General features: G+C 37.9%; 3 protein-coding genes across 3 annotated transcripts; all 3 read right to left on the reverse strand.

Moving 5' to 3' along the window:
* Window positions 1–279: 279 nt before the first annotated feature.
* LOC145780110 (uncharacterized) lies at window positions 280–2,440 on the reverse strand. The gene is made up of 3 exons (XM_082591824.1): window positions 2,373–2,440; window positions 1,427–1,695; window positions 280–998 (listed from the first exon to the last, which is right to left on the reverse strand). The coding sequence occupies exons 2-3, from the start codon at window positions 1,693–1,695 to the stop codon at window positions 857–859; spliced, it is 411 nt and encodes a 136-aa protein (XP_082447950.1). The 5' UTR covers window positions 2,373–2,440; the 3' UTR covers window positions 280–856.
* A 1,464-nt stretch (window positions 2,441–3,904) lies between these two features.
* Window positions 3,905–5,885, reverse strand: LOC145779229 (uncharacterized). Its single transcript, XM_082590766.1, has 2 exons — window positions 5,771–5,885; window positions 3,905–4,657 (listed from the first exon to the last, which is right to left on the reverse strand). Exons 1-2 carry the CDS (start codon window positions 5,866–5,868, stop codon window positions 4,285–4,287), a joined length of 471 nt encoding a protein of 156 aa, XP_082446892.1. The 5' UTR covers window positions 5,869–5,885; the 3' UTR covers window positions 3,905–4,284.
* Window positions 5,886–13,802: 7,917 nt separating this feature from the next.
* LOC145780095 (uncharacterized) lies at window positions 13,803–16,040 on the reverse strand. Its single transcript, XM_082591810.1, has 2 exons — window positions 15,856–16,040; window positions 13,803–14,713 (listed from the first exon to the last, which is right to left on the reverse strand). The coding sequence occupies exons 1-2, from the start codon at window positions 16,038–16,040 to the stop codon at window positions 14,260–14,262; spliced, it is 639 nt and encodes a 212-aa protein (XP_082447936.1). The 3' UTR covers window positions 13,803–14,259.
* Between the last annotated feature and the right edge of the window lie 6,409 nt (window positions 16,041–22,449).

Raw genomic sequence — 22,449 nt, forward strand, 5'->3', positions numbered from 1 at the left:
GAGTAACAAAATCAAATTTCGTCCCCTGAAAAGATCGAGAGAAATTTGAAATGTTTGCCGCAACTCCGATTAGCAACTTCGGCTATGTTGTTTTTTTTTCTCGATCTTTTCAGGATACGAAATAGGTTGCACCCGTTGAGTCTCTATGTTTTCTTGTTGCTACTTCCTTTGTTGAATTTTTCCATTGGAAATGACAAAATTATTCTGAGTAAATTGCGGGCCCCCTAATTTGCGGGCCCTGTGCGATCGCACGGTTTGCACACCCCAAAGACCGGCAGTAATCATACTCAATTAAGGAGGCACTTAATTAAACCACATAGATAGATTGAAAATAGCACATTAATTAAGTAAACACACATATAGCCACATACCAGGGACGGATTCGGCAAGTAGCCTTAGGGGGGAATTTCAACCAAACATAAAATTACTTTAATTTGTTTTTGGGAACAATCATCCTAATCGCCACACCCCCCTGGACCAGCCACTGCAACATACAACAACCAGTGATGCATTATTGTTAGCTAGAGATGCGACGTGCGACCAGTCTTTAAAATATTGTTAAAGTTTTTTTTTACAAAGTCAAACTTTTATCATTCCGCCTGATGATGCATGACCTGCTGTGTTACGTGGCATATGGAGAGGACAGCGAAGGATGAATATGCGACTTTTAGGAAATTTAGTCAGAGTAAAATGCGACAAATCACACCTTTAAGTATCCAAATGAAGACGTTTATTTCTTAAAATCAAATCTCCATTGTAAGCTTAGCAAACAAACAATCAAGACATTCAATGTTTTATAGTATATTTCTTTTAGGCTACTTTGGTACCAGTAGCATGATGGCACATCATGACAACACTACCATGACAATATCTTGGCTTCAGCTCTTTGCAACTTTGTATGCATTCTGATGATTTCCGCCTTCAGACTTTTCACTTCTTTGCCTTCTTGACATGAATCTTTATTCCCGTTCTCTTCCTCACAAGCAAGGATTAACCGACTGAAACGAAAACACTATCAGTAATTGTTGTTTACAATAATTTTATGACATTTCCAAGCTATAGAGCTGATAAAAGTGAAAACGAAATTGTCGAATCGAGTTCAGGATTAAGCTGAAAAAATTTATCCGTGAAATGTTTAGCATTTTGCCCACTTTTCTATAGGAATGTTTGTCTTTGGTACTTGATTCATTAAAAGAATTTTATTTTCAACTTTTTCATTTTTTAAAAATATTTTTAAGGCCTTTGTTATTTTAATCCTTAGGCAGCCCTTGACATCAAGTGATAATTTTGTAAAATTACTTGTTCATTTTTGTGCCTCATTATTAGTCCCCTTTTCCTGAAAGCAAAAACAATTATCTTTAAATTTTTGCTGGTTCATGGTTTCAAGGTTGCCGGCCACTGCCAAGAAACTGTTTTTTATAATCACCTTATATCGCGTTGCAAAGCTTTAACACGTAAGTCTACGTATTTGGCGTAGTGGTCAATCAGGCGTTGTTTGTAGGCCGGGATACCACTTTCTTCACTCTCAAAGTCTCGCTCAGTGTTGTCAAAATCAAAGTTTCGCTCATGATGCTGATGCTTCCAATTGCGGTAGTTGCTTTCGTTTCCTTCGCGCTTATCCGGTCTTCTCCTCCCCGAACAACCGACCATTATGACCAGGACCACCACAAGAGATGAAAGAATCAACTTGTTCATCTGAAAAAGGACATCAACAGATTTGCTTCAATAATATTATAAACTAACAACCAAAAATATTTTTTAAGTAGAGTTTGTGCAATATACATGTATTTCAATGTATTTCTTTGTTCACTGCAAGACATTTCATCAACTGTTTTCTCGTCACGAATTGTTTTTGCATGTAGACCACTGATAACAAAGTAAAGCAGCTACAGTAAACAACATTTTTCAAACAATAGTTGAACCATGGCGCAAGCAACAAAAGAGCTCCAGAGGTTTTTGGCGTAAGGCGCAGCTGATTATTTTTTCTTGATGAAGTCACAATGCGAAATATTCAATTTGTTGTTGCTTCATAATTTAAGCTTATAGTTTGAATATTGCTATTCAAGCGAAATACTTTGCTGGTGCAAGAAAGATAGCGAAAGAAAATAGTTAATTTCATACGCTAACAACCAGCAGGGCAGTTGAAAGGGTGTTTTGGGCCCTGTACCAATGAGATTCTCGGGCCCGAAATCAAGACATTTCTATGAAAAACACATTATATCCAAAAATATGAGTTGGTTCATCAAGTTCCTGATCCCCTTTGAAATGGTTCCGTGCCTCTAGTACCATCCCGAGTCCGGGTCTAAAAGTACCCCTGGACCCTCTATCAAAGCTACTGCTTACCACACAATCACATACAGCCATTCACTTACCGTTCAGTGTGGGGTATAACTACAAAGTTGTGAGTAAAATTTAGCTCTAATATACTTTGTCACTTTGCTCGTTACAACAACGTTATGATTGCCACGTTAATGTTCGCAGAGTTTTAAACAAAAATGTAAGGTCTACTTCCTTCCTGAAAGTTATTGAAAATACTAAGAAGGATTTCTTGATCACGTAAAGTGGCATGATAAGTTGAATATTTTCACTCTTATAAAACATGCTTCCTCTTGTTTCTAAGCAATAACGAAGCTTCCTCCTTATAGTTAGCTGAAGCAAATGAACGCGCATATGTTGAAGAGATGCAACGCTTTGTTTCGTCATACATTCGAAACGAAGCCAACACATTAATTTTATGAGCTGGTTTGTTTCTATTGCGACTGTGACAAATTTATGTGAGGATTCTTAGTAGGCCTAAATTATGTCGGCCTTGAGCATTTAACGTTTGTGTTTTATCGCTTCTACCTTTCCTCAGATCCCTAATATATGTGCCAAGTAGCCTAACATGGTTTGCTTTGATGATTGGAAATAAATCATGAACTAAACATCTAAGCACTTCAACTCTCAATGTTAGACTCTATTTGAAGCAGTCTACTTACGTAAAAATTTTTGGTTTGTTTTTTAGAACGAAATAGCCTAGAATCGTTGGTAAATAGAATCGTATCCAGACTTAAGCTTGGATACGACAAAAAATTTTCTGACCTGCAATCTTAATTTGTTAAATTTTTGAATTCTGCATGCTTAGTTTCGCAGTGCCACTTAACCCTGTAGCCTACACTTTGTTCACAGCAACACTGTCGTGACATATTAAGCTGTTCCAGAATACTGCGGCTCTCTGCATAAACATTTCTGCGTTTAGCCACCATTTGTAGCCTACAGTAGCCTACAATTATCAAATGAACTGCAGTAACTACTTGCTTGCTGCAAGTAGGCTAGTAGTTTGCATCAGTAACTACTGACGCCGGCTCGGTTCCCGAAATTGGCAGAGTGAAGTTTCCAGTTGTCAAAGTGTTGTCTATGAATTAATCTACCTACTAGGTGTCCCTGAATGAAGGTCAGTCCTGATATGCGTTGCTCAAGCGCACACCTCAAGAGCTGAACCAGCAGGTTTGATCTTGAGGTGTCTTCATGGATGAAGTCGAGCGGATAACCACTGAACTAACGAGGAGGAAAATTATGGCGAGGAGGACAGTTAGGTCAAAAATAATGTTTTTCGAAGAAAAATTTGTTGTTTTGGTTTTGATTGGAAATAATTTCTCTACAAAACGTTTTGCTTCTTTTTCAAAATAAAAGTTTCTTTATCATAGGTCCACTGCTTGATGACGTCATAACCTGCTGTGTCACGTGATATATAAGGAGGACAACGAATGATGAATATGTGAGTTTTATAAATTTTTTGAAAGATACACTTACAGAAAGATCCAAAATGCGACACATCAGACTTTTAATTATCCAAGTTAAGAAGTTTATTTGTTTAAATTAAATCTCCATTTGGAAGCACAACAACAAAGTAACAATCAAGACATTGAATGTATTTTTATAACAAAATATCTGATACCATTTTATAATCCAGTATAACTCGCTTATAGTGACACCTGGAGTGACCTTCAAAAATGTTTCACTATGTAGCGAAATGCCACTGTAGCAGAGTTCATTTACTTTGGTACTTTGTTATATCTATCACTTACTCAAGTGAGCAAATCGAAGTTTTATTTTAGAAATGTAGCAATTTTGCTTCAAGAGAAATATGAATCAACATTTTATACATAAATAAACATAATGTTTCGTTTCCTTTAGTACCGAATGCACAGTAACATGATGATGCATGTGGGAGAATTGGCAAGACTACAATGACAAAATATCGTTTTCAACACTTTGCAACTGTTTTTGCATCCTGCTGATTTCCTACTGCAGAACTTTTGCTTCTTCGTCATTATCATCCATTATTGCTTCTTCGTCCTTAGCACCCATTATTGCTTCTTCGTCCTTAGCACCCATTATTGCTTCTTCGTCCCTATCATCCATTATTGCTTCTTCGTCATTATCATCCATTATTGCTTCTTTGTCCCTATCATCCATTATTGCTTCTTCGTCATTATCATCCATTATTGCTTCTTCGTCCTTAGCACCCATTATTGCTTCTTTGTCCCTATCATCCATTATTGCTTCTTCGTCCTTAGCACCCATTATTGCTTCTTTGTCCCTATCATCCATTATTGCTTCTTCGTCCTTACATCCCACTCTTCTCTCCGCAAAGGGATTGCGATATCTTCTTCTGCTAAAATAAAAAAAGTACGATAATCAAAAATCTACTGCTTACAGTGGCGGAACGGAATCTATTTTAATTATTTTGCTACACGTCGACTGCGTGGCCAAGTGGTGAAAACGTTTACGTGACATTCGAAAGGACGTGGGTTCGACACCGCTTCAGAGCAAGCGGCTGTGTCTGGGCAAGGACACTTAATAGAATGCCAAAATAAAGGGAGCAGCTGACTCGAAAGACTGTATGTCACTTCGCTGCTTTCTGTGGTCTGTTGTATCGCATCTGTGATCGCAGCGTATGTTGTTCTCTCATCGGACTGCTAGAGTTTCCGTGCCTCAGTGAACTCTAGAGCAGTAGGCTACTGGCGGGAACTAACTGCTCCCAGAAAGGTCACCCATGCCAGGTTGGTCGAAAGGTAAAGGCCAGACAAAACGTAGTCCAAAGTACCCAAGTTCCCAACGACGGAACAGGCGGATGAAGTCAATCAAGCTGAAATCGTTTTGGCTTGCCTTGCCATTAGACAAAGCTGATGACCTTGTCAAGTTTATGTGTGCTTGCTGAGTGTGCGCCATCAAGTCGACTTTAATCAACCCACGCACAGGCGTCTTCGCAAGACTTATTGTAAAGACCATCATCTTTAAAAACGAGGGATAGCCATCACATCACTGTATGTTATCGCAATGGGCGCAAATAAAAGCATGAATATACAGTATTTCCAAACTAGAATTAAAATTGAAACCGAAATTTTCGGGTCCGGTGTAAGTTTAAGCTTAAAAACGTTCTTCGTGAAATCTCTAGACCTTGCGCAACCTTTCTAAAGAATGGTTTGTTTTTGCTTTTTGATTTATTTATTATTAATACAACTCAACTTTCAATCTTGTTTTATTTTTTCAAATAAATTTTAGAGCCCTATATGATAAGAGTTACACAGAGTCAATTTAAATTTAAAATTTGTTTCCTCCAAAGATGATATCAAGTAAACATTTTATGAAATTACTTGTGAACTGTAGTTTCTAACTTTTAATGCTTTAAATTACAAGATTTACCGATCCCTTAAGACTTTACACGGACGCTTTAGTGATCTCAGATTGAAACTCATTATTAAGAAAAATATATGTTTATGATCACCTTATGTCGCTTTCCAATGGTTCAGCACGTAAACCTAAGATGGCGTACCGGTATTTGCTAATCAAACGACGCTCGCTGGTCGGAATAGCACTTCCCATACTCCTAAAATGAGGTTTCCAACCATAGTAGCTGTTTTTGTTTGCTCCACTCCTCTTGACCGCTCTGTTCCCCTCCGAAGGAGCAACCATTATGACCAGGACAACCACAAAAGATGAGAGAATCAACTTGTTCATCTGGAAAAAAACATCAACAGATTCTAGTGAAGTAAATCTATAGACTACATAATCAACAAGGTTCTTTGCATTTAAAATTTCGTACAAATTTTAACTGCAAAATCTGCATCAACGGTTTTCTAATCACAAGTTGTTTTTGCCTACAAATAACTAATAACGAAGTATTTTAATTGAATAATATTTTTGATACAATAAGTAAACTAACAACAGAAGAAATTTCAGCATTTTTGGCTCAGGAATGCGCCCTGTCTAAAAAAGCAGTCAACTGCGTCTGAAAACAAAATTAGTAACATGGAGTGCCGTAGCTGATTATTCTTTCTTGATGAAGTCACAATGCAAAATATTCGATTTGTTGTTGGCTCATGGCCTGTAGTTTAAATGCTGCTATTCAAGCGAAACACTTTGTTGGTGCAAGAAATTTAGTATGCTCGTAGTATAATCGCATGCTGCCATTCACTTACCGTTCAGTGTTGAGTAAGACTGTAAAGTTAGTTGTCAGATGATTTGGCGCAGAAACACTTTGTCACTTTGCTGGCTACAACAACGTTATGATTGCCACATTCAGGTTTGCAGGGTTTTAAAACGAAACGAGCTGTCTGCTTCTTCTCCATAGTGCAAAAACTAAGCAACATCCGTTGATCACATGCAGCAGTATGTTTAGTTCAATGCTTCTCTCATTGATGTTGATAGAACATCCTTCCTCTAACATCTGCCAGAGACAGACATGTGTTGTTTCTACACAGTAACGTTAAGCTTCCTCCCCATGGTTAGCAGAAGCAAATGAACGAGCACATGTTTAAGAAATGCAACGCCATGTTTCGTCTTAAGTTCTTAAATGTACAGTAAATAAATCTATCACTGGAGCTTGATGGACTGGTTTGTTTGTGATGCTACTGCACCTAATTCTTGTATTTAGTAAATCATTTCGATAAGCAGCATGCTTTAACGTTTGCGTTTTGTCGCTTCTCCTTTTTCCAAGCCCCTGCTATGTTATGCCAAGTGATATTTTTCACTTGGATGAATGGAAATAAAGCACAAAACTGAACTGAACATCTGAACATTTAAGGCATTACTGCTCTTAAAGTGCCCCTGACAGATTGGACCCAAGTATTGTAACTTTTCTAAGCACTTCCTAGCGCAGAATTATGCTTAGCGAACTTTTTAATCTTAACCTCAAAGCTCGACTGGTTAGGGCAAAATTTATACAAAACGACTGCTCCGCAGCGCCACTATAGGTGAAACTCCATATTTCACTGCTCTGAGACGACTTTGGTGATGGTACGTCATCCTGGGTGGGCGTCATTAGCGACGGATGAAACAAATGCTATCTAGATGTAATTGGTGGATCACAGTTTGGTCGGAGTTGGTACAAGCGGTTGCTTTTTTCAAAGATTTATTGTTTTTTGCAGTTTAATAAAACTGTACTGGATACGTTCCTACAAAACCTAAAATGTACTTGAAGTGAAAAATGAAGAAATCGTACGAATCATCATTCAATCACTATTCATAAATAAATAAAAGTTCTCTCTCTCTCTCTCTCATAATGTGCCTTCAGTTGGCCATTGAAATCCGATGTAACGGCCATCTGGACTTGAAAATTGTTGTATGGTCTTGTATGGTCCATCCAACTTGTATGGTCCATCCACTTTCAAACACTTGAAGAAAATTCAAAGAAAATGAAGGGGTGTACTAGCAAACATCTATAGGATTGGCCCATGATACTGGAGAAGGATCCACAGAGGATACAAACTGATATGAATGAATCAACAAGTGAATAAAAAAATAACAATTAACCTCTCAAGTACATGTAGCTCCACACAAAGTGAAATTTCAAGGCATGGTAATTTTCACTTTGTGTGGAGCTACATGTACTTGAGAGGTTAATTGTTATTTTTTTATTCACTTGAAGAAAACTTTGACTATTTTCTTCTCAGCACCTTGTTTTGTTTGAAACCATGAAAAGATAGACACGTCTTTGTCACTGACACATAAACAGAAATTTGCAGACATTACCTCAACCATAAATTAAGGGTACTGTTTGTGAGATACTGCTGTTACACTGCAAATGGCTATAGCCAAATTAGGACAAATAAAAAATTATCAAAATTGTTGCCCTACAAGAGTTTAGAAAAACTGCAATTTCAGTTGAATTGAGATGCTGTTTGATAAAAATAAACTCAACCTATTTGATCTAAACCTGATAGTAATAATAAGTTGACTTTTTCATTTCGGTAATTCTCATTTTGCACGTGCTTTAGACCAATAGAGCCCCACACATTGACGTTTTGCAGTTGTCGTGCCATACCTTACGAACTCACCACAGAGAAAGAAACTATTCTTCCCACCCATGGTGACGTCACAGCAGTGTTGCCGTTTTCATTTTCGCAATTAAATGAGTGTCAGATTTGCTGACAGTGAACGAAAGTTTGCAAGCGTGTAACTTAGTAGCCTGTTGATATTTTTTACGATTTGCTGGTCAGGGAAGTTCGTTAGTGTCACCTCTTTGGTATCTTAGGTAAATTGAGCGAATTTATTTTCCTGTCAGAGGCACTTTAAGCTTCGGCTCTATCAGACAATCATGGGCTGTATCAAAGGGGGAGTGAATGGGGGTGATCACCTCCCCCCCACACTCATTAGAGTGGTTGGAGTGACTAAGACGAGTTGAAAGTTGTTGTGGAAATGATTATTTTAGCCCACTGTCCAAAAATCACCCCCATCCCCGAATTCTAAAAGTGGATAGAGCCCCTGCAGACAATGTAGCCTACAAGTAAAAGTGAAGTCTACTTTGAAGCAAAACCGTTAAAAACTTAGAGTTAGATTCAAGTTAAAACTGAAGAGCAACAAGGATTTTACGATTTAGTCTCCAATCATCAATAAATTGCTTTATTTCTCAAATCAGGCAAAAAAAAATCAAGTAAACACACATATAGCCACATACCAGGGACGGATCCGGCAGGTAGCCTAAGGGGGGAGTTTTAACGAAACATAAAATTACTTTAGTTTGTTTTTGGGGGAACAATCATCCTAATCGCCACAACCCCCTGGATCCGCCACTGTCACATGCAGAAACCAGAGATGTAACATTGTTAGCTAGAAATGCGACGTACGGCCAGTTTTTTAAATATCGTTGAGAATCTTTTTCAATGTCAAACTTTATCATTCCACCTGATGATGCATGACCTGCTGTGTTACGTGACATATGGAGAAGACAGCAAAGGATGAATATGCGACTTTTAGGAAATTTAGTTAGAACAAACGGCGATAAATCAGACCTTTAAATATCCAAATGAAGACGTTTATTTCTTCAAATTAAATCTCCATTGGAAGCTTAAAAAACAAACAATCAAAACATTCAATGTTTGTTATATTTTTCTTTTACTTTGGTACCAGATGTGCAGTAGCATGATGGCACATCATGACAACACTACCATGACAATATATTGGCTTCAGCTCTTTGCAACTTTGTATGCATTCTGATGATTTCCGCCTTCAGACTTTTCACTTCTTCGCCTTCTTGACATGAATCTTTATTCCGTTCTCTTCCTCACAAGCAAAGGATCATGTGACTGAAATGAAAAACATTATCAGTAATTGTTGTTTACAATAATTTCATGACATTTCCAAGCTATAGAGCTGGTGAAAGTGAAAACGGAAATTGTCGAATCGAGTTCAGGATTAACCTGAAAATATTTATAAGTGAAATCTTTAGCATTTTGCTCACTTTTCAAAAGGACTGTTTGTCTTTGGTGCGTGATTCATAGAAAGAATTTAATTTTCAACTCTGTTTCAGTTTTTAAAAATATTTTTAAGGCCTTTGTTATTTTAATCCTTAGACAGCCCTTGACATCAAGGGAAAATTTTGTAAAATTACTTGTTCATTTTTGTGCCTCAATATTAGTCTCCTTTTCCTGAAAGGAAAACATTTATCTTTAAATTTTTGCTGGTTCATGGTTTCAAGATTGCCGGCCACTGCCAAGAAACTGTTTTTTATAATCACCTTATATCGCGTTGCAACGCTTTAACACGTAAGTCTACGTATGTGGCGTAGTGGTCAATCAGGCGACGTTTGTTGGTCGGGATACCACTTTCTTCACTCTCAAAGTCTCGCTCAGTGTTGTCAAAATCAAACTTTTGCTCATGGTGTTGATGCTTCCAATTACGGTAGTTGCTTTTGTTTTCTTCGCGCTTATCCGGTCTTCTCCTCCCCGAACAACCGACCATTATGACCAGGACAACCACAAGAGATGAAAAAATCAACTTGTTCATCTGGAAAAGGATATCAACAGATTTGCTTCAATAAAGATAGAGCTTCGGTCGACAATTTGTCTTGTTGAACCATAGGAATACGAAGCCGAGCAGCGTGATCAAATTTAACATATTTAAGTTTATTTCATTTACAGAAACAAAAAAGTACGCAACAAATTGTAAGTAGAGTTTGCACAATACATTTCTTTATTTACTGCAAGACATTCATCAACTGTTTTCTCATCACGAGTTGTTTTTGCATGAAAGACAACTGATAACAAAGTAGATCAGCTGCTAAATAACATTTTTCAAACAATAGTTGAACTATGGCGCCAGCAACAAAAAAGCTCCAGAGCTTTTGGCGCAGAAGTATGTTATATCTTGGTTTGGAAAAAAACTGTCAACTGCGTCTAAACACAAAATTAGTAACATGGAGTACCGTAGCTGATAATTCTTTCTTGATGAAGTCACAATGCAAAATGTTCAATTTGTTGTTGCCTCATAGTTTATAGTTTGAATATTGCTTCTTCTTCAATTGCCTTGCCTGAACCAGGCATCGACGGCCTCAAATAAATAATTACACCAAATATTCCTATTGTATGTTGCATGGATGATTGTTTCTGTCTTGTCGTTAAATTGCTCCAGATGTGTTTGTCTTTGTCTGCCAGCTGCCCGCTTTCCAAAAATTTTACCAGAGATATGCTCCCTTTTTGCTTTCTTATTATATGGCCGAGAAATTTATATTGTCTGGTTTTCATACTTTTTAACAGAGTCCTGGTTTGGTTCACTTGGTGTAGAATTTCTTTATTTGTTTTCTTTGCCAGCCATGAAATGCGTTGCATTCTACGGAAACACCACAATTCAAAAGCATTAATTTTTTCAGCCATTTTTGTTGAAATATTCCAGGTTTCAGAGTTGTAGTGAAAAACAGGATAAATATAGCATTTTAAAAGTCTAGACCTTGTCTTAAAGGAGATATTTTTATTGCAAAGAATATTGTTTTTATTTGTTGGAAGCTTGCTTTTGCTTGGGCTGTTCTTAAAGACCAACTCCGCTTTCTCGTAGTAAGGATCGGGAAACGCTGGGGCAAAGTCCTAGTAGGCCAACGGAGCTCTAGCACTAGCAATGGCCTGTGCTAGTCAAATCATGGCTCAACGTACCTCACGAATATTGCTATTCAAGCGAAACACTTTGCTGGTGCAAGAAAAATAGCAAAGAAAATAGTTAATTTCATATGCTAACAACCAGGGTCATTGAGAGAATAATTTGGAGCCGGTACCAATGAAATCTTCGGGCCCAAAATCAAGATACTTCTAAGAAAAAGGCATTAGCTTATATCTAAAAATACGCGGTGCCCAGACAGCAAATCAGTCGCTTTTTACATTGGTTCAACGTTTGCAGACGTTGAATCAATCTTAAAACGACTGATTTGCCCGTCTGGGTGGTTTATCAAGTTCCCGATCTCCTTTGAAAGGTTCCCTGACTCTGATATCATCGCGAGCCTGGATCTAAACGTAGGCCTACCCTTGGATCCTCAATCAACGCTACTGCTTACCACACAATCACATACAGCCTTTCACTTACCGTTCAGTATAACTACAAAGTTGGGAGCAAAATTTAATGTAAAATTTAAATGATAAGTTGAATATTTTCACTCTTATAAAACATGCTTCCTCTTGTTTCTAACATGTTTCTAAGCAATAACGAAGCTTCCTCCTTATAGTTAGCTGAAGCAAATGAACGCGCATATGTTGAAGAGATGCAACGCTTTGTTTCGTTATACATTCGAAACGAAGCCAACACATTAACTTTATGAGCTGGTTTGTTTCTATTGCGACTGTGACAAATTTATGTGAGGATTCTTAGTAGGCCTAAATTGTTTCGGCCTTGAGCATTTAACGTTTACGTTTTATCGCTTCTACCTTTCCTCAGATCCCTAATATATGTGCCAAGTAGCCTAACATGGTTTGCTTTGATGATTGGAAATAAATCATGAACTAAACATCTAAGCACTTCAACTCTCAATGTTAGACTCTATTTGAAGCAGTCTACTTACGTAAACGTACGTCAGTCTACTTACGTAAACGTCTACTTACGTACGCTCCTCAAGATTCGATGGCAGGACAAAGTCCCAGACACCGAAGTTCTCAGTAAAGCAAACATGCCCAGCACTCTTACCCTCGTAAAAAAGGCACAAATAAGATGGGCTGGCCATGTCCACCGGATGCCGAACCATCGCATTCCTAAACAACTGCTCTGCGGAGAACTGACTAACGGCAAACGTCATGTAGGTGGTCAAAGAAAACGCTTTAAGGACACTTTAAAAGCTTCCATGAGAGAATTCGCCATCGACGTAGATTCGTGGGAAGACTTAGCCGCAGAACAACCAACATGGCGCAGTCTTATTTATAAAGGCGCAGAATCAGCTGAGAAACACCGTACGCTATCTGCTGTCAGAAAACGAGAACATCGCAAGGCCCGAGCCTCAAACAACCCTGGTCCTAGCCAACCATCTTCCAATGTCCATCCTGCAGCAGAAGTTTCACCGCACAGATAGGCCTCATCAGCCATCTCCGCACTCATGTAGCCTACACTGACCAAGTCAACACTAAAAAAAAAAAAAAGAAGCTTGATCTCAGTCTCATTGGCCATCTTCGGAAACGAAGGGCGAACATCATCATCATCATCACTTACGTAAAAATCTTTTGTTTGTATTTTAAAACGAAATAGCCTAGAATCGTTGGTAAATAGAATCGTATACAGTCTTAAGCTTGGATACGACAAAAATTTTTCTGACCTGCAATCTTAATTTGTTAAATTTTTGAATTCTGCATGCTTAGTTTCACAGTGCCACTTAACCTTGTACACTTTGTTCACAGCAACACTGTCGTGACATATTAAGCTGTTCCAGAATACTGCGGCTCTCTGCATAAACATTTCTGTGTTTAGCCACCATTTGTAGCCTACAGTAGCCTACAATTATCAAATGAACTGCAGTAACTACTTGCTTGCTGCAAGTAGGCTAGTAGTTTGCATCAGTAGCTACTGACGCCGGCTCGGTTCCCGAAATTGGCAGAGTGAAGTTTCCAGTTGTCAAAGTGTAATGTCTATGAATTAATCTACCCACTAGGTGTCCCTGAATGAAAGTCAGTCTTGATATGCGTTGCTTAAGCGCACACCTCAAGAGCTGAACCAGCAGGTTTGATCTTGAGGTGTCTTCATGTAGCCTATGAAGTCGGGCGGATAACCAACTGAACTAACGAGGAGGAAAATTATGGCGAGGAGGACAGTTAGGTCAAAAATAATGTTTTTCGAAGAAAAATTTGTTGTTTTGGTTTTGATTGGAAATAATTTCTCTACAAAACGTTTTGCTTCTTTTTCAAAATAAAAGTTTCTTTATCATAGGTCTACTGCTTGATGACGTCATAACCTGCTGTGCCACGTGACATATAAGGAAGACAACGAATGATGAATATGTGAGTTTTATGAATTTTCTGAAAGATATACTTACAGAAAGATCCAAAATGCGACACATCAGACTTTTAATTATCCAAGTTAAGAAGTTTATTTGTTTAAATTAAATCTCCATTTGGAAGCACAACAACAAAGTAACAATCAAGACATTGAATGTATTTTTATAACAAAATATCTGACACCATTTTATAATCCAGTATAACTCGCTTATAGTGACACCTGAAACCGACCTTCAAAAATGTTTCACTATGTAGCGAAATGCCACTGTAGCAGAGTTCATTTACTTTGGTACTTAGTTATATCTATCACTTACTCAAGTGAGCAAATCGAAGTTTTAGTTTAGAAATGTAGCAATTTTGCTTCAAGAGAAATATGAATCAACATTTTATACATAAATAAACATAATGTTTCGTTTCCTTTAGTACCGAATGCACATTGCACAGTAACATGATGATGCATGTGGGAGAATTGGCAACACTACAATGACAAAATATCGTTTTCAACACTTTGCAAATGTTTTTGCATCCTGCTGATTTCCTACTGCAGAACTTTCGCTTCTTCGTCCTTAGCACCCATTATTGCTTCTTCGTCCTTAGCACCCATTATTGCTTCTTCGTCCTTAGCACCCATTATTGCTTCTTCGTCCTTAGCACCCATTATTGCTTCTTCGTCCTTAGCACCCATTATTGCTTCTTCGTCCCTATCATCCATTATTGCTCCTTCGTCCTTAGCACCCATTATTGCTTCTTCGTCCTTAGCACCCATTATTGCTTCTTCGTCCCTATCATCCATTATTGCTTCTTCGTCCTTAGCACCCATTATTGCTTCTTCGTCCTTAGCACCCATTATTGCTTCTTCGTCCCTATCATCCATTATTGCTTCTTCGTCCTTAGCACCCATTATTGCTTCTTCGTCCTTAGCACCCATTATTGCTTCTTCGTCCTTACATCCCACTCTTCTCTCCTCAAAGGGATTGCGATATCTTCTTTTGCTAAAATAAAAAAAGTACGATAATCAAAAATCTACTGCTTACAGTGGCGGAACGGAATCTATTTCAATTATTTTGCTACACGTCGACTGCGTGGCCAAGTGGTGAGAACGTTTACGTGACGTTCGAAAAGACGTGGGTTCGACACCGCTTCAGGGCAAGCGGCTGTGTCTGGGCAAGGACACTTAATAGAATGCTAAAATAAGGGGAGCAGCTGACTCGAAAGACTGTATGTCACTTCGCTGCTTTCTGTGGTCTGTTGTATCGCATCTGTGATCGCAGCGTATATGTTGTTCTCTCATCGGACTGCTACGTTGTATGTTGTTCTCTCATCGGACTGCTAGAGTTTCCGTGCCTCAGTGAACTCTTGAGCAGTAGGCTACTGGCGGGTACTAACTGCTCCCAGAAGGGTCACCCATGCCAGGTTGGTCGAAAGGTAAAGGTCAGACAAAACGTAGTCCAAAGTATCCAAGTTCCCAACGGCGGAACAGGCGGATGAAGTCAATCAAGCTGAAATCGTCTTGGCTTGCCTTGCCATTAGACAAAGCTGATGACCTTGTCAAGTTTATGTGTGCTTGCTGAGTGTGCGCCATCAAGTCGACTTTAATCAACCCACGCACAGGCGTCTTCGCAAGACTTATTGCAAAGACCATCATCTTCGAAAACGAGGGATAGCCATCACATCACTGTATGTTATCGCAATGGGCGCAAATAAAAGCATGAATATAATTTCCAAACTAGAATTAAAATTGAAACCGAAATTTTCGGGTCCGGTGTAAGTTTAAGCTTAAAAAAGTTCTTCGTGAAATCTCTAGACCTTGCGCAACCTTTCTAAAGAATGGTTTGTTTTTGCTTTTTGATTTATTTATTATTAATACAACTCAACTTTCAATCTTGTTTTATTTTTTCAAATAAATTTTAGAGCCCTATATGATAAGAGTTACACAGAGTCAATTTAAATTTAAAATTTGTTTCCTCCAAAGATGATATCAAGTAAACATTTTATGAAATTACTTGTGAACTGTAGTTTCTAACTTTTAATGCTTTAAATTACAAGATTTACCGATCCCTTAAGACTTTACACGGACGCTTTAGTGATCTCAGATTGAAACTCATTATTAAGAAAAATATATGTTTATGATCACCTTATGTCGCTTTCCAATGGTTCAGCACGGAAACCTAAGGCGGCGTACCGGTATTTGCTGATCAAACGACGCTCGCTGGTCGGAATAGCACTTCCCATACTCCTAACATGAGGTCTCCAACCATAGTTGCTGCTTTTGTTTGCTTTACTTTTGACTGCTCTGTTCCCCTCCGAAGGAGCAACCATTATGACCAGGACAACCACAAAAAATGAGAGAATCAACTTGTTCATCTGGAAAAAGACATCAACAGATTCTAGTGAAGTAAATCTATAGACTACATAATCAACAAGGTTCTTTGCATTTAAATTTCGTACAAATTGTAACTGCAAAATCTGCATCAACGGTTTTCTAATCACAAGTTGTTTTTGCCTACAAATAACTAATAACGAAGTATTTTAATTGAATAATATTTTTGAAACAATAAGTAAACCAACAACAGAAGAAATTTCAGCATCTTTGGCTCAGGAATGCGCCCTGTCTAAAAAAGCAGTCAACTGCGTCTGAAAACAAAATTAGTAACATGGAGTGCCGTAGCTGATCATTCTTTCTTGATGAAGTCACAATGCAAAATATTCGATTTGTTGTTGGCTCATGATGGCCTGTAGTTTAAATGCTGCTATTCAAGCGAAACACTTTGTTGGTGCAAGAAATTTAGTATGCTCGTAGTATAATCGCATGCTGCCAAGCATAGCATCTTTTCACAAATTGGGACTAGGTGGGCAAATTTTCAAAAAAGGGCACTTTTAGCGCGAGAGTTATGTTAAAAAGGGCAGTTTTCCCCAAGCGAAAGACATGTAAGCTTAAAAATGTACATTTCTCAGGCAAATTGTGAGTAAAAAGGCATATTATACTTAGACTAAACTTTTGAGACCCATAATTGGTTCCTATATTCATCCCCGCCCACAATATTTTATAAATAATAATGTAATAAAATTTAATCTAGCAACGTTTACTTGCAGAGGTCTCTTGTACTAAAGTAAAAAGAAACAACTACCGTACTAACAACTGCTAAGATATTTATTATAATGAGTTGAATCTTTGCAGAATTAGATGATTCTCGAGCTGGTATTTTATTTTGATGAAAATCAGGAAACAAACTTCGGTAATTCAGACATTTAGAATCTCACACAAAATTTGAGGTACTCACAACACAAATTGCTAATTAATCTGCTTGAATGGAACATTAAGGATATTCTAAGTACCGTAAGGTAAAATGTAGGCTCATAAGTTCTAAATGTATGCTGAAGCTTTCCATTAGCTGTTCATTCTTTAACTTGGATCAAACTTGGATCTAACTTAAACAAAAATTAAGTCTTAAAAATTGCCCACCTAGTTTCAAACTAGGGGGGCAAAGAAAGAGCTAAGGGGGCAAGCAAAGGGACTAGGTGGGCAATTGCCCTCCTAGTTTATATGTGAAAAGATGCTATGCTGCCAAGTGCCATTCACTTACCGTTCAGTGTTGAGTAAGACTGTAAAGTTAGTTGTCAGATGATTTGGCGCAGAAATACTTTGTTACTTTGCTGGCTACAACAACGTTATGATTGCCACATTCAGGTTTGCAGGGTTTTAAAACGAAACGCGCAGTCTGCTTCCTCTCCATAGTGCAAAAACTAAGCAGTATCCGTTGATTACATGCAGCGCTATGTTTAGTTCAATGCTTCTCTCTTTGATGTTGATAGAACATCCTTCCTCTAACATCTGCCAGAGACAGACATGTGTTGTTTCTACACAGTAACGTTAAGCTTCCTCCCCATGGTTAGCGGAAGCAAATGAACGAGCACACGTTTAAGAAATGCAACACTATGTTTCGTCTTAAGTTCTTAAATGTACAGTAAATAAATCTACCACTGGAATTTTAGGACTGGTTTGTTTGTGATGCTACTGCACCTATTCCTTGTATTTAGTAAATCATTTCGATAAACAGCATGCTTTAACGTTTGCGTTTTGTCGCTTCTCCTTTTTCCAAGCCCCTGCTATGTTATGCCAAGTGATATTTTTCACTTGGATGATTGGAAATAAAGCACGACACTGAACTGAACATCTGAACATTTAAGGAATTACTGCTCTTAAGCTTAGGCTTTATTAGAAAATGTGCAAGTAAAAGTGAAGCCTACTTTGAAACAAAACCGTTAAAACTTAGAGTTCGATTCAAACTGAAACTGAAGAGCAAGAAGGATTTTACGATTTAGTTTCCAATCATCAATGATAAAGCTTTGGTAGAGAGTTTACTTTGTTGAACCATAGAGAAATAAAACATAGTAACTTTAGCGGATTTAGCATACTTGATTTCACACAAAATATAACATAATTAAAATAAAATAAACTCAAACGTAACAATCCATCTCTCAACCGGCAGTTATTCGCCTGTGGCTCATCGTTCCTTTTGTGTGTGTTCTAATTGTTCATCCAATGCCTGTAGTTTACACTTCATGTGATCTGTTTCCCACCGCATAATTTACTTGCAATCATTCTTGTTATAGTCGTCATTTTATTTACGTTGATTTTATGTAACTTGTGACCTGCTTCACTACATAATTACATTCAGCGTTTTCTGGTACAGACGCTGGAATTGATTACCACCAACGCGTGTAATCAATTGAGCGTTCTGTACCACGTTCCTTAGTTGATTGTTTTGCGTTTATTTCTTACTATATATTGCGTTGCTTTTATACACTGAACCAGTAAACCAGCTACCAGCTCAGTGGCCGAGTGGTTTCGCCTTCGGCTCTGGTGCTGGTAGATCTGAGATCGATTCCAGGTCGGGTCAAACCGAAGACTTTAAAAACGGTACCGATTGTATTCTATCCTGCATAGCGCAGTGAGAATGAGTCGTGTAATAATGTGATAACATCGTAAACCTGATATAAATGAAAAATGAGCCTTGTCGCTAAAATACCTTAGCTGTTGTAGAGCGACAATAAATAAAACCATAACATTATTATTATTATTAGTAAGTAACAAGAGGTAAATGGTTTTCTCACTTGGTTGGCTACTACAATTATTATTGCTTATTTTATATTAAACGTCTGGAAATACAACTATTCTCGTATCATTTGTTCAGTTTGTGCTTTCAGTCCAGAGTGTCGTTACAGTTACAGTGCATAGTCAAATTTATCTTACGATTTTTCATTTTATGTTGTGCAGATTTAATTCCTGATGAGGACACAATCATGTACGTGTCGAAAACGTTTGAGTTTATTTTATTTTAATTATGTTATATTTTGTGTGAAATCAAGTATGCTAAATCCGCTAAAGTTACTATGTTTTATTTCTCTATGGTTCAATCATCAATGAATTGCCTTATTTCTCAAATCAGGCAATGGAAACACTCGATCAGGTGGGTGTTTGAACCTTTCTGTCTACGATGTTTTGTACCATAACCCTGGTCTAAAATAACCACAATGTTGATGCTCTGGCGAATGGTTCTTTGTTTGACAGTTGTCGCCAACAAATCACAAATATGCAAACTTTACTTTCTACTAACAGGAATGACAAATGTGTAATTGTTGCTATGTTTTGTTCGTATCTCACGTTTGGTCTTTTATTTGCAATTTGATCTTAATATCTCATAGACTCAATGTCTATGACATAATAGAGTGACCTCAAATAGTATTAGAGATGTGCCGTAAGTTGCACAAGAGGAATAAGTTCTTTTAACTTTTACATTAAGAGATCACTGTTGCCTTAACCCATTAAAAGCCGCCACAAGTTCCCATTGCTCTTTTTAGGAAATATTTCAGCCACAAAGTTGTATTGCCATAACTTTTTAATTAGTTTAAAAAAATTTGATGATTTTTGCTTTTTTAATGCATTTTTTTGTTTGCCTTTTAAAGGGACACCGGCCACATAGTCAAATGTAAATCTCGCGATACCTTAACATATGAAAGTGTTTGTTTCCGTAGAAATTTGTCAGATCTTTCTTGAAGGACGCTTCAAAGTTATTGCATGAACATATTATATTCACGGTATTCATTGGCGTAGCTAGTGGGAGGGTGACCCCCCCAGTAGGCAGTCCCCCCCCCCGTCGGAAGCTTGTAGCGGCAGAATATTTTTAAACGTAAACGAAAAAGCATAGTAAAAATCTTTTTTGAAACGGATTTGGCTCGAATTCTATTTTGCTAGTTCCTACTTCACGCGTTCAGGGGTGCAAAATCATGGTCCGCTGCGGGCAGCACAAACCATAGTTATACGCCACTGACAGTCGTCGGCTCCAGCTCGTGACCGAGCATTGGTTTCGTCATCAAATCGAATTTGGCTTTGGATGGTGATGTCATATATGGCTTTGGAGGCCAGTCTATGATGGAAAAGAAGTGGGCAAAAGTCAAATTGTATGGAGGGTATGGATTGTATGGAGGTAGGGACGTGGTAGTTTTAGCTTTTTTAGATCTAGTGTTCGTTTTTCTTGGGCTTTTTGTATCCTTTTTTTTCGAAAGTTTCCCTGCCTTCCTTAGATCTTTTTCTCCAGAGTAATCTGTCACTAGCAAGGTTTTTCCATGAATCCAGATCAATGTTTGCATGGTTGAGGGAGACTTTCAGCTAATCTTTGTATCTCATTTTTGGTCTTCTGGGGGGGCTTTTACCTGTCTCTAGTTGTCCCTTCTCATGACATGTCCTGTCCAGCGAAGGCAGTGTTGCAATATGGTGGCTTCTGAACTGGGCGGTGCACGGTCGTTTGGTCGACAGACATTTGGTCGACAGGACGTTTGGTCGACAGGACGTTTGGTCGACAGGACGTTAGGTCGACAGAACGATTCATTTTTGGGTTAGGGTTAGAGTCAGGGTTAGATTAGGGTTATGGTTAGTTAACTAACCTTAACCCTAAAATAAATCGATCTGTCGACCTAACGTCCTGTCGACCAAACGTCCTGTCGACCAAATGTCTGTCGACCAAACGTCCTGTCGACCAAATGACCGAGTACCGAACTGGGCAACCTAGCGCGATCAAGGATTGCATCTTTGGTGAGACAATCTTCCCAACGAGTGCCTAGAATTTGATCCAGTTTCCTCTGCTGAAAATTTTCAAGACGTTTGATGTCATGGCGGTATAATGTCCAGGTTTCACAAGCATAGAGAAGGGTGGATAGAACGACTGCCCGGAGGACCATAATTTTTGTGCGGATAGATATAGCATGGTTGTTGAAAACACGATGGTTAAGTCTTCCATAGGCACAATGTGCTGCTTTTACACGATGTTGAATATTCTTTGACAGTGTTACAAACAGCCAAAAAAAATGCTGCCATGTGGCCGGTGTCCTTTTAAAAGGCAACAATAAACATAAAGCAAAATAAACAAATAAAAGGAGCAAAACCTTACACAAATTAGAGTGTAGTGGGAAGCACAATACTATAGAGCAGTGAAGAGCAACGTGGTCCAGGTGGACCACAAGTGGTCCACAGAGAATTTTCGGTGGTCCACGGATAAAATAATTTAAGACACACACACTTTCGGTAAAGTTATTTTCATATTATTATGGTATTGTACCATGACTGGTACTAGAAAAGGATTTGTGTCCAGAATGAAAGTATAGTGGGCTCTCAATCCCTCATACCACTCATGTGCATTGCATAATTCACAGACAACAATTGGCTGCTAAAAGCTTAGGCGGCGATATGGAAGAGGCTCTTAATGCTATGCTGTCTCAGTTATTAAGTTTATAAAAGCAAATTCCATCAATGACAGACTTTTTCAACAACTTTGTGAGGATGAAGAATTCAAAACATTGCTGCTTTATACTGAAGTGAGATGGCTCTCCAAACGCAATAGCTTAGGAAGACTTGTAGTGTTATGGGAACAAGTGATGGCTTTTTTGAAGCTTAAATCTGACTGTAAAGAACCTTATTCAAAAAAGAAAGCATTAAAAGCAAAGACCATTATGGAGAAGCTTGAAAATACAGAAATCAAGTCAAAAATATTCTATCTTAGTGATATTTTCGAAGATATCAATTAACTTAATCTGACAATACAAGGAAGAAAATCTGACTTAGTGAAAACCATCCAGAAAATAAAGGGCTTCATGAATAAGTTGATGTATTGGAAAAATCTGTTTCAAAAGAAAAACACATCTTTATTCAAGAATTTAGAAATCAGTAATCCTTCAGAAAATTGTATAAACGCTTGTTACCACCATTTGGAAGGTCTCCATGAAGACTGTCAGAGACGGTTTAAAGACATTCTGGAAAAAGATATCCCAGAATGGGTACTTGATCTTTCAAACTTTGAACCAAATGAAATTATTCATCCAAAAATATGTGAAGAGCTGTTAGACATGAAAGAAAATGTTCAGCTTGTTACAAAAATAAAAAAGGAAGGTGTCTTTGGTTATACTGAAATAATGAACTCCAATCCACAGATTTACGAAATTATACAATCTTTCATCATATCCTTTCCAACAACATGGTTAGTTGAGGCTGGGTTTTCTGTTATTATTGACATTTTTTGTAAAAAAAGAAACCGACTTGATATTAATAAGCGTGGTACAGTAAGATTACGATTGAATCAAACTTTTACTTGTAATTATGACTTAATGTGTGACAAACATCAAGAACAAGGTAGTCACTGACTAAAATGTTATGATATTTGGTCAATTGTTACTT

Source organism: Aplidium turbinatum, chromosome 11 (assembly GCF_918807975.1).
Source record: "Aplidium turbinatum chromosome 11, kaAplTurb1.1, whole genome shotgun sequence".
In the NCBI taxonomy this organism is placed as follows: domain Eukaryota; kingdom Metazoa; phylum Chordata; class Ascidiacea; order Aplousobranchia; family Polyclinidae; genus Aplidium; species Aplidium turbinatum.

Excerpts from the sequence above, each read along its gene's own strand:
- LOC145780110 (XM_082591824.1), bottom strand. The coding sequence starts at position 1,695 with ATGAACAAGTTGATTCTTTCATCTCTTGTGGTGGTCCTGGTCATAATG. Across the intron at positions 999-1,426 it reads GCTTTGCAACGCGATATAAG|TCGGTTAATCCTTGCTTGTG; the intron begins GTGATTATAAAA and ends TTTTCGTTTCAG.
- LOC145779229 (XM_082590766.1), bottom strand. The coding sequence starts at position 5,868 with ATGGGAAGTGCTATTCCGACCAGCGAGCGTCGTTTGATTAGCAAATAC. Across the intron at positions 4,658-5,770 it reads CCATTGGAAAGCGACATAAG|CAGAAGAAGATATCGCAATC; the intron begins GTGATCATAAAC and ends TTTTTATTTTAG.
- LOC145780095 (XM_082591810.1), bottom strand. The coding sequence starts at position 16,040 with ATGGTTGCTCCTTCGGAGGGGAACAGAGCAGTCAAAAGTAAAGCAAAC. Across the intron at positions 14,714-15,855 it reads CCATTGGAAAGCGACATAAG|CAAAAGAAGATATCGCAATC; the intron begins GTGATCATAAAC and ends TTTTTATTTTAG.